Source organism: Canis aureus, chromosome X (genome assembly GCF_053574225.1).
Source record: "Canis aureus isolate CA01 chromosome X, VMU_Caureus_v.1.0, whole genome shotgun sequence".
NCBI classification, from domain to species: domain Eukaryota; kingdom Metazoa; phylum Chordata; class Mammalia; order Carnivora; family Canidae; genus Canis; species Canis aureus.
In genome coordinates, this window is record NC_135649.1 from 39,042,520 (window position 1) to 39,055,089 (window position 12,570).

The 12,570-nt window shown below is 37.2% G+C and overlaps 2 protein-coding genes across 6 annotated transcripts in view; one reads left to right on the forward strand and one right to left on the reverse strand.

Moving 5' to 3' along the window:
• TRPC5 (transient receptor potential cation channel subfamily C member 5) overlaps nucleotides 1–12,570 on the forward strand; it is a 173,320-nt gene that overhangs the window by 60,013 nt on the left and 100,737 nt on the right. The window lies entirely within an intron of this gene.
• The window catches only part of TRPC5OS (TRPC5 opposite strand), a 73,366-nt gene that overhangs the window by 41,990 nt on the left and 18,806 nt on the right, over nucleotides 1–12,570 (reverse strand). For 2 of the 5 annotated variants that reach the window (XM_077889926.1, XM_077889924.1), the window contains 2 exons: nucleotides 11,458–11,557; nucleotides 3,506–5,789 (listed from right to left, as the gene is read on the reverse strand). In XM_077889926.1, coding sequence (XP_077746052.1) covers nucleotides 5,145–5,477 — 333 coding nt within the window. In that variant the 5' untranslated portion in view covers nucleotides 5,478–5,789; nucleotides 11,458–11,557 and the 3' untranslated portion in view covers nucleotides 3,506–5,144. Of the gene's footprint in view, nucleotides 1–3,505; nucleotides 5,790–6,798; nucleotides 6,861–11,457; nucleotides 11,558–12,570 lie in introns of those variants that run through there. The other 3 variants (XM_077889925.1, XR_013375144.1, XR_013375145.1) reach the window with 3 other exon arrangements.

Genomic DNA, 12,570 nt, shown 5'->3' on the forward strand with positions numbered 1-12,570 from the left:
GGAAGTACTCAGTCTTTTTAAAAATGCTTATTCAGCACTTTTCTAGGTGTTTAGGATACAGAAAACAGGCACTGACCCTGCCTTCATGAAGCTTACAAGCTAGTTGTGGACATTAAGTAAATGATCACATTAGTAAATATGTAATTACAAGCAATGTAAGTGATCTGAAGAACTTCTATGAGAACTCATAACAAAAGACCCTACCCTATATACTAGGGCCATGGTAGTTAGTAATCAAGGAGGGCTTATGGTCTGGATGCTTTTGGAAATGAATGATTATTGTGAATAGCATCTTTGATTAAAGGAATCTGAAACACTAAGGTTGTGTTTCATAACTGCAGCTCCCTGGTCCACTTTACATGAATACTTATGTTAAGCTCAAAAATCTCTCTTGAGATGCTTTCAGCATTTTACTAAGATCTTTAAGATGAAATTGTGACAAGGGGTAGAGAATTCAGCAGTTTTCCTTACCTTGCTAAAATGCAGTTCCACCTTTCAGAAGTCTAATGGAGATGACCTTCAAAGACTATTACCCTGAAGAGATGTGACATTTGAGACTGATGGGTAGTTGTGTCTGTCAATACAAATAACTTTCCAAAAAAACTAAAGAGATGTGACATTTGAGACTGTATGGGTAGTTAGTTGTATCTGTCAATACAAAACTCTCCCAAATAACTAAAGGAATTAGGGGCTATTTTTTCTTTTTTTTACTTTTTTTGTTGTTGGTGGTGGTGGTGGTGGTTAGTTGGTTGGTTGGTTGGTTAGCTGACTGGCCTTTGAACTAAGGGTTATATAGGCAGAAGAAAAACAAGTTTTAAATATGGATTGGAGGAATAGGGTCCTTGAAAAATAAGTATATACCCTATAATATGGCTCAGTACCTTTAGTCTATTGAAATAATGCTATCAATACAAGAATTCAGTAATCAACTTTGATGTAAAAAATTATTGTAAAAATCTAGTTGGGTAATAGTGAGTTAATAATGTTCAGAGTTACATAATCCCCTCAGGAATAAAATCTTAACTTTAAATGGAATATAATTTACTATTTCCTGGAAGGCTTTTTCATTGTTGGCTTTTAACTCATTACTATTCCTACTAGCACTCCAGTGGACTCCCAAAAAGAATTTAACTTGGTGATTCAAAAATAAAAAAGCTCAGAAGAATGAAACAAAATCTGATTCCAAAGTATGACTTTGACATGGAGTAAAATAGGAAAGCTCTAATCTCTTAGAAAACAGGTGTAAAACTATTGTATAATCTTTCCATGTGACATAGACCCTTGGGCATTGTCATATGGACATTTGTCAGATATTCCTAAAAAGTCCTGATTATATATATTGTCCCATTTGTCAGATATATCATCCGAAAGTCTTTGAAAACTTTACCACTGTATTTATTCCTTATTACCATTGAAGTTAGGCAGAAAAAAAATATTATAATTCATTTTACAAACAAGAAAGAACTATATTTCAGAGATTTGTTCAGGATTATCAGATAAAGCCAGAAGTAGAACTTTCAGACTCCTGGTACAATACTGTCTCTGAGTGTACTCCATCTTCTGCCGTGTGGGATTCTTTTATGCTGGTTTTGTACCTCCAAATTCACCACCAGGTAATTTAAGATGAACACACGTTCTTTGATTTGTGAATGAAAGTTTATTAGTTAAAATCTGTTAAAACACATAGCAATAAAATGGCATGGATCAACAGCAAATAAAGATGATATTCAATTATAATTTAATGACTGACATTGATCATCACATAAGGATACAATTATGTAGTTGCAACCTCTCATGCACATTAGTCAAACACAGAAGGATAAAGACTTGTGCTTCCTAGTTCATTGCCAGCTCCAACCTATCTCCCTGGGTTTTCACATCTTTAAGTTTGTCTCAGAATGATGAGCCTGTCTCCCCCTTTATCCCTCTGTGCCATACAAGAATTGGCTTTGGTGTTAGTCTCAAGAAGGTCCAGAAAAGGGCTAGTTTAAATAATGCACTAGCCACTCTCTCCATTCTCCTGGATTCCAATCAGAGGTATTCAATCAGTGTACTGCTAATTTAATTAACATATCTCCCTCTAATTGGGCTTTTAAATGCATGACCTGTATTGATCGCCAACCAGCTATTTCTATCAATATCAAGGACTTGGGGTTAGTTAATTTGCATATTACAAAAACAAGGCTTTGTTCATAAACCTGCTTAGGAACTCTATACCATGGCTTTCCACTCTAAATAGCCGCATGACTATTCTATACAACTTACTGCTTTTCTTCTCTCCTGAAAATACTATTCCTTACTCGCTCTTGTTCCTAAGTATTTTATCATTGCCTACACTTACTTCTTATCACTATCAACACTATACACACTTAATACCACAACCCATTGTTTGGAGCGGGGTTACACTTGAATAGTTCTTAAACACATATCATCACACAAAGCAAACATTGCAATATATTTTATCTAATCCTGAGGCATCATTATAGTACAATCTTTCCACGTGACCCATGGAACCAGGAGGCTACCCAGCTTCACACATCTTCCAGTTTTGACACATAGTTGTTTTATAGGCTGCTTCAAGCTTTATCTTGTTTCAAGGTCTGGAGTAGTCACACAGATTTCTCTTGATGTATTTTGATGGCCTGCTTGAGTTAGTTTGCTTGCTTGTGGTTTCTCATTAATATTAACAGTTTTAGTAAGCTCACACTAATCCATTGCAGAATTGCTATAAAGTCTATATTCCAGAGTTCTACTTAGGGGAATAGCCACCCTTCAGTATCTATCATATATGAGGAGCACCAGATCTGTCCATTTACAGTGAAATTGCTCACTAAATAGAATTTGTAACAGACTGATGGTCTCTCCTTGGATGTTTCCGGATTTTGCCGAAGTACTCCTGCTTTGGATTTTATTTTGACACAAAATTATAGCCAATTTCCTAAAGTCCAAATTCCTAGTGGAGAGTTTGTATCTTCCCTGGCTATTTTCAAACCTTTTTTTTTCAAACCTTTAATTAAAACATAGATTCTATCTTTTAACTTTAACCAATTCCTCTGTGATTCTTCTTGGTTGCTACATGTATAGATTTCCTTGTTTAATTGTTATCACAAATCCTCCTTGTAAAACTGCTCCTAATGGAATGGTGGGATAAACCATTTCTTCTTGCTTTCGCAGCACTATATTTTAATTTCACATAGTCCCTTTGTGCTGCATCTCTTATTTGTCATTTTAGACATACTGCGATAGCTAGAGTCCCTTACTCTAGGAAAGTAAGGCTTGATTTGTCCACTTAGTGCAGTAGCCAAGTCCCTCAATCTGATGTCTTGTCTGGCTTGTAATTACCCACAGTAGTTGCTTGATGATCAAACTTTTATTTTTCCTCTTTGTGTCTTTGTGCACCTGTCTAAGTGTCCTGGATCCTCATCTACTCTGTCTTTCCACGTAGCAGTCTATTATGGAACTTTCTCATAGTAACATGTTTGAGTAGCTCCCTAAGTTCCTCTCATTTTCGAAAGGGTCTGTGGTAGCTTTTTTTTTTTTTTTGATACAGCAGTCTCTTTCTGCAATTTGTTACATAATTATCCTGAAATTCAGTAGCAAGACTGACTTATGCTTCTTCTGCTACTGCTCATCCACACTGGATCTCTAATTTTCCCCCACATTTACCTTTAAAAGCAGCTAATTATCCGTGTGTGTAGACCCTGCTTAGGATTAGATACAGCATCTGTCATGTTGGCTAGCTCTGGAGCTCTCTGTATTCAATGTGTTTTTAATCTTTTTGCCAATAATATGCTTTAGGGCTCAATGAATTGGGTATAGTCTGTTTTCCACCAGCATGAATTAACTTCATGTCATTTCTTCACAATTTGAATACACCAATTTGTCCTAAATACACTTTAATGCCTTTACCAGTTGTTGCCCATGTTGTAGGACACAAAGGTCATTCTCTAGGAAGGAGGACCATAGTGATCATGGGCTTCTCTGAAGGGTAGCTATTTCTCCAAATGGAAATGAGACTGCTGTACAGCATGGAATGACTACAAGCAGTGAATTTCCCACACATTTATTGGGTCTCTTTCTGTTCTGATATGGGGAGGGAGGTCCTCCAACTATTGCATTTTACCCTTCTGCTATTTGTAGAATTATTGGGGCTTAAATATCAGTTCCTATTTTATTCAGATTCATCATTGCTTCCATTTGTCAATAGTTAAGATTTCTATGTCAAAGTGGCAGCAGGTTCACTATAATAAGCCTATCAGCTATTCTTTATAAATCTAGCTATACCCAAGAAGATATATTTTATCCACTTCTATTTGCGGACCGTCACGTCTGAGCCTATGCCATGAGTGTTTGACTCTCCACTGGTGAACACTCCTCATGGGGCTTTGTTTAGATGTTCTAGTACTGGCATACTCATATCATTATATGATTTAATTAGTCCTTTCCATTTGAGGAACAATATTGAAGACTAGTTGCAGTGTGGGTCATCGTTTGAGGGAAAAATCCTGCATCGGAACCTCTTGGCCTCGGCTTTTTCAAAGGTTTCTCTCTGCAAAAGTTATCTGAAAAGCTTTCTACTGTTTTATTATCCGACAGATGGTGCTTTTTCAAAATTGCTTCCCCTGGTCTCCTATAGCATCCTTTGGTTGACACATCCTCTCCTAAAGGCCTAGTAAGGAGTTACATCTTTTCAAGTAAAAGTGTTCCAAAACTGTCTTGTCAATGTGATGTATTCATTATAATACAATCCTGGGGAATATTCCCCTTTTGGTTTCCATGTGCAGAACAATACCATTGGGTTCTATTATGTGATAGAGTCTGTGAGGTCTTCACTCCGCTATTAGATGAGGAGTTTATTTTTTTGGTATTGTTTGCTCCTGTTATTAGTAACCCTAACAGGAGAACAAGGACAGGTAGAGAAAGAATGATATGGCTAACGTTGGAGCTTTTAAAAGAAACATAAAGAAGAAAAGAGATTAGCTTCTACTGGAAGTAAATCTAGTATTGCTTGTTCTATAAGGTATTAGTAATGAAAATATACAGAAGTAGGAGAAAACTCACATTGCTAACATTCAGAAAAGTCTGAATCTATTTTAAAAAGAAAAATGATCAGTTCTCACATGCTGCTGGGGGCAAATTAAATTTTAACCACTTCTTAAATCCTCGTTTATGCCAGAGAGTACATCTTCATATAAGTCTTCTATGTCTAACATCGCTTGATCTATGTCAAAGATTAAGTCTCCATCTTCTCTTGGTGTAAGTATTGACTCTAAGTCTGAGAAATCAGAAAGGTCTGGGAGTGAACCTTCTTCAGGAGAAGATGCATCTGCTTCCATCTGTTCTGCTCTATCATTTTGCTCTCTACATGGAATTTGTTCTTGTGAAATCAGTTGTAAAAGCTCTTCAGCTATTCTTATTAACTGGGCTACACAATCAACAAGTCCACCAACCAGTTCGGGGATTGACACAGGCTCCATGCCTCAATGATCTCCTCAGTAGATAAATATTACTGAAAGTTGTAGCAAATGGGCTCTTGGTGATAATGGATCCTGTGGGGCTGATAGTTCCTGGGTTCTATGGTTGGTTTGGCCAAGAAATGAGGCTGTTGATATGATTATGATGATGATCAAGTACAGAATGAGGCCAGTGGTCCCACAGCACTTTTTGATAAAGTTGGTGAACCTCCCACAAAATTTATATATGGCAGTCTTGTTTGTGTTGGTAGTAAACTGCTATTACAATGACCACCAGACAGACTGCCACAGCCAAAAGAGAACGGCAAAGCAGATCTAATAATAGAAAAGAGAAATACAAAGATTAGTATCCTTGAGCCTTTATCCATCCTACAGGTTCTGGCTATAGGATAAGGATGAAAGAGTATTCCTAGTTATTCACCCTCCTTTTGATGGTCTTATGAGGATCTCCCACTCATACTCGCTTTCCTTCACACTTCTCATTGTCTTTATCTCTTCTTAGAGGATTTGAGAACAAAGTGGGCATAGGTTGTCCATCTTTCTTGAACATCTCTATTAAGGGAGTTACATTCACTCAGAGTCTTTCAATTAATTCTGTCTTTATTAGCACCTTTACCTCACTGCCACTTATATCTGGTGCTGCTAAATTCTTTGTCTTTTTAGTCTTCTATTCATTAAGGCTTCCTATTGCCCCTGCAGCCTGGGGAATTTGTGAAACTAAAGTCCCACAGTCTGTCTTTTGCCAAATTTTGGACAATTTCTGTTATAAAATTAGTTCCTGGATAATTTCCTATTACTACCAATATTGCATATCTAACAGCTAGTTCCTTCAATATTGTTTAAAGTTACAGATATATTATTCTCAACTGCATGTCTGGTGTGCTCTGCAAATCCTCTTCCTGAGGAATTTTATACTTCTATAAGACAATATTCTTTGTTTAAAAATCTAAAGATTGGCCCAGTATAATCTACTTCACACATTGGTCTGGTTTCACATGTACCACTCCTCTTAAAAATGAGTTTGTTGAAGATGCAGGTTTTTAGTAATTTGACATGTTTCATGTTGTTTACTTGTTTGTTGGTTTGATTCATACTTTTTTGTTCCTACTCTTTCTCCTCTGCTTACCTACGGCATTCATGTCCATATGCCATGGGGCTGCACGTACCTGTTTTGTGACCTTAAATTGAACTGACAAGGGAGTTGAGTTTGGACTTGGAGTCCCCAAGACTGTAGAGTCTACATTAGTTTTGGGGGTCAAATTGTCTCCACTTTTACTCTAAATAGATTATTCTTTCTGTTCTGATAAGTTGGTACATGTCCTACCTGAATTGCTACATTTCTTTCATTGATTTTTTTTCTTATCTTCCTCCACCAGATTGTTTTTCCTGCAAGAGACCAGTCTGTAATGTTCCATTTATTATGGTATACATCTCCAATCCATGGCTAATCAGTTTAGCTATATATCATTGACCAATTTTTCCTTGGGTACATATATGCACATTGAATTTCTAGCCACCAGTCCTACAAATGGGGCGGGTTTTATTTCTCCAGACTCAGTTGAGCTTCTCCTAGTGGAAAGTATTAGGAAGCAGCCATCCATCTCACTCCTTTAGGAGACTGCCAAATCCATCAATGCCCTGTTTCCAACAGTTCTGACCAGAGTAGGGCCCAGCAAATCATAGGCACTACCTCCAGCTAACTGTACTCCTTAGACCTTTATCAGGGTATAGCAAACCATTGGCCAGATGATCTGTGGTTTTTGCATGGAACTTGCTGGTCTCCATGGGGCCAACTTTGACCCACTCAGTTATATACTATCTCTACTTAGCATAAGTTCTTTCAGAACCACACATTTTTTTTAGTCCAAAACCCTGACAGTAGGTGTGAAGTTTGCCTCAAGAAGGGTGACAACCAGGATGACCAGAAGGCATGATTATTATTGGAGGTTACTTCTCATCTGAAATATGGGAGAATGGGCACTGGAGGTTATTTTATTAACTTAAAGAATCTCTGCCTTTTGATTAGAGAAAAAAAGCAGTCTGGTGGAAGGAAATAAGGGAAAGAAATCATTAGAGGAATTTGGCATTAATGTAGAGCATGGATCAACTCATCAGAAAGGAAACACAGAAGAAAGGTGTATATTAAATACTATTAAAGAGTACCATCACATTTTTCAAAGGAAGCAATAATAGACTACTATAGTACCCATAGCCCAAAGGCACAAGAGGAATACACTCACACAAAACAGATTTAACTTCTGGCTTCTCCTTCGTTTTTTTTTTTTTTTTTTTTCTCAGCTCCTCTACCTCCCTCTTGAACTCTGTTATTCCTCCTCTTGATCAACAGACCTCCAGTTATTCATATCTATGTGTTTCATTCTATTTGATTCTCTCTGTATCTCCATCTTCCACTATTCCTTCCCACACCTTTTCTTCCATCTCTCCTTAAACTGAGCAAAATTTCAAAAATAAATTATATTCCACTTATTGAATTGATATTGTATTGATAAAGTTTTACGTTAGACAATATAAATGTAAAAGGCAGAAGAGTAGAACATTGCTGTTTTACAAAGATAAGTGTGGTCACTTTTTACTTATGCAAACCTTGATCTGTTCTATCACTTGGTCACCTTTAAAGGGAATACATTTCCTGACTTAGCCTTAACTCTATTGACCATTGTGTTAACTAATCCACAGTTCCTAGCTTCAAATCATCTTGGAACCTAGGATCTGGAGGGTATGGGGAAAACAAGGAGGGTGTTGAGAAACTGCTGAGTCCTATAGTACTAAGAAAGAGTAAAACTATAGCATCAGCTTATTCCAGTTGCGGTAATTTTTAAATCAAGCAGCCCCTGCTTGGTAAGTTTACTAAGGTAAACTAGGTACCTTAGTTTGCCTAAAACGGGTATTTTGGATAGTTTGTGCCCAGCTCCAACTTACCTTAAGGGCCATTTTTAAATATATCTCTTAAGCTTTTTCAGTTTAATTTGTATGTATTTTTTATTGACTCCAAATTGGTATATAACATTAAATTAGTTTCAGGTAGTCAACATAATAATTTGATATCTGCATGTATCACAAAGTGATCACCACAATAAATCTAGTTACCATCCATCACCATACAGCTGACTCCCTTCAGCCTTCTTGCCTACCACCCAAACCTCTTCTTCTCTGATAATCACCAATCTGTTCTCTGTATCTATGAGTTTTGTTTTGTTTATTCATTTGTTTTGTTTTTAGATCTCACATATAAATGAAATCATATAGTATTTGTCTTTCTCTGCCCAACTTATTTCACTTAGCATAATACCCTCTAGATCCATCCGTGTTGTTGCAAATGGCAAGATCTCTTTTTTTTATGACGGAGGGGTATTCTGTTGTGTATATAAACCACATCTTCTTTTCCATTCACCCACTGATAGATATGTATGTTGCTTCCATGTATCTTGGCTATTATGCTGCAATGAACATGGGGTATGTGTATCCTTTCAAATTAGTGTTTTTATTTTCTTCAGATAAATACCCAGAAGTGGAATCACTATATCATATGGTAGTTCTATTTTTAATTTTTTGAGGAAACTCCACATTGTTTTCCATAGTGCCTGCACCAATTTATATTTCCACCAATAGTGTATAGTGTTCCTTAAGGGCCTTTTTATTAACTGTTCCCTCTGCCTAGGATCCCTTCCCCTAGGGGAAAAAATGGCTTCTTGTCATTCTGGTCTCAGTTTAAATGTCATCTTCTCAAATTTCTTACCCTCCAACCTAAAAAAGCTCCCCTAACCATCCCTTTCTCATTTATCTGACAAAGAACATGTAACCAGAATATATAAAGAACCCCGCTAATCCCCATGCCCCCCTGAGATGTAGGTATCCCCATATGAAAGCCTGATGGCTCAGTTTAGGTGACTTTTGCAAAATGACAGGCCATCGGTGGGGGGCCACCATCCACCCACTGCCTGCCTGTGCATGGCCAGGTGGACAGGTGCCCTCAGGCACTGCAGGTCCACGGAAGCTGGGGCATTCAAGGATACGAAGTGTCAGTGTCTCTGATGTCAGGTGAACAGTCCCGTGTCCACGGACTGGGAGCTGGAGAGGAATCTGTCAAAATGCGCAGAGAAGTAGGCTTGGAACAGGGCAGCTCTGGAGGCCTGGGCTTAGGGTGGAGTCTCAGGGGTGATCATTCTGCAACGTGTGGTTTGGGGAACACTGCTGACTAGGGGGTGGGTGGTGAGTGAAGTGGGTGAATGAAGTCAAAAGGTACACACTTTCCACTATAAACTAAATAAGTCACAGGATGTAATGTACAGCATGGTGACTATAGTGAATAATATTGTATTGCATATTTGAAAGTTACTAGGAGAGTAAATCTCAAAAATTATCATAACAAGAAAAAATGTTTTGTAACTACATGTGGTGATGGACGTTAGTGACATTTATTGTGGTGATCATTTTGCAATATATACAAAGATCAAACCATTCTGTTGTATATCTGAAACTAATATACTGTTTTATGTCACTTGTACCTCACTTAAAAAAAACAGGGCCCCTAGAACTCAATGATCAAAAGATAAACCAATTAAAAATGGGCAGAAGATTTGGACAAACATTTCACAAAGGAAGAAAAATAAATAGCTAATAAGCACATGAAAACATATTCAACATCATTAGTCATCAAAGGAATACAAATTAACATCACAATAGGTCACCACAACATACTAACTAAGCTGGCTAAAATTAAAGACTGACAATACCAGATGTTGACAAAGATGTAAAGCAATCAGAATTCTCACACATTGCTGGTGGGAGTATAAAATGGTACAACCTCTTTGAAACTGTCTGGCAGTTTCTTATAAAACGAAGCAAGCATCCACCTGATCCCGGCAATTTCACCCTGTGGTATTTAACCAAGAGAAATGAAATTCACAAGAAGACTTTTAGAAGAATGGTTATAACAGCTTTATGCATAATAGCAAAACAAAAAAAGCAGAAAGAGCCCAGCTGTCAATCGAAAGGAGAATGGATAAACAAAATGAAATATATTCATATAATGTAATACTAATCAGCAAGAAAAAGAAAGTCACTACTGATAGGGACCACAGCATGAATGGATATCAAAAACATTATACTTAATGAAAGAAGCCAGACATGAAAGAATACATACTATAGGATTCCATTCATATGCAACTCTAGAAAATGCAAAATGACCTATGATAGAAAAAAATCAGAGAAGTGGTTGCATCTAGGGGAGAACTGATTGGGAAGAGGCACAATAGAACTTTCTGGGGTGATGGTAATGATTATATTTTAGATAGAGTTTTGTGTTACAAAGGAATATGAATATGCATTTGTCAAAACTCACTAAATAGTACTCGTAAGATTTGTGCATCTCATTGCATGTAAATTTTACTTCTTCCAAAAATGCAACCAAGCATAATCCCCAGCCTCAAGAACTATATATTAGATGAGATGACATGCCCATAAATAATTATTCTAATAAATACTCACATTTGTAGAAGATCTATTGTTTCTGTGAAACTCACTTGTCTTATATTAGGACATTTAATTTTCACAGTAACTCTATGAAGTTATAGATAGAATTGAGAATCAGAGAAATTAACAAGCTTGCCCACAGTCACAGGGTAAGTAAAGATGCAAAACCAAAAGTCAGTCCAAGTCTGACTCCTAAAAGTCCTATGCCAGATGGCACCAATTCAGGTGCCTACATAGGAGCAAAATTTGCCTTATTCAGGCCAGAGCTGACAGTTCATTTTGAGCAGGGATAGAACTAGAATGTTAATCTCATTTGCCATCCCTGGAAACTGGATGAATTCCAAATTAACTGTGAGCCCTAAAGCAGAGGGATGGAGACAGCCTGATCAGTGCCCTCAAGGATCCCCATCATCTGTGAAAGAAATGCTGTGTTCTTTTATCTGCCCTTCCACTGACCTGCTGAATTGGCCCAAACACTCAAACTACTCACCTGTGATGGACCCGAGATGGATGAGAAAGTCAAGGTTCCAACTCCTGGATATTTTCAGGACTTTGGCTTTCAAGCGAGGATGTGAATGTTCCTGTCACAACTTAAAAAAAAAAAAAAAAAGAAGGATAAAATTGCAAAATCAATATGTAAAGATATCCCTGATCTGTGGAGACACAGGCAAGATAACCTAAAATTTCTGAGAGCACAAGGCCCTTCCTAAGTGAGCTGGTCATCAGGAGCTTTTTTTTTCCACTGAGACATTTGCTCATTCTGGGCACAAGTTGAAGATGAGGTTTGTCCCCAAGGCAAAAGGAGTCTACTATCCCAAAAAGGAGAGATCTGCATAACATTTGAGGTGAGCATAATGGATTGGAAATTTGAGAAGCCTGAAATGCAGGATTAGTTTTCTTCACCTGAAGTCAGCTGAGTTCTAGGCTCCTTCCTGAGCAGGGAAAAGCTCTGTGAAATTTCCCACCGTCTCATGGTACTTCAGAGACAAATTCTCACTAGAGGGAAGAGGACTGCCACAAACACTACCAGTCCCTCCTTCAAAATGATACCTAGAGTTTGAAGCTAGGAGGCTGTGGGGTTTCTAATGAGTTAATCAACTCAAAACCATCCCCAAAGGGTACTGGGACAAGGTGCCAAAACATCTTGAAAAACAAAATTGGAAGACATACACTGCCAGATATCAAGGTTAGCTTTATAGCTACATAATTTTGACAGCATGGTACAAGCACAAGGACAAACAAATCAACAGAACCCTGGCCAGTACCTCACACCACATACCAAAATTAATAATAATAATAATAATAAAATAGTAAATGGATCATGATAACATGACCTAACATGAATGATAAAACAATAAATCTTCAAGATCAAACCATAGGTAACTATCTTCTTGACCTTGGTAGGCAAAGATTTCTTATTTGACAGAAAAAAATATTAACTATGAAAGAAGATTTCATAAAAATAAATAACTTCAATTTATTAAAAGACTCCTTAAAAGGGTGAAAAGACCAACCACAGACTGGGAAAAAATATTCACTGTATAACAAAGGACTTGTATCCAGTATATACATATATTTTTTACAGTTTTTCAAATCAATAAGA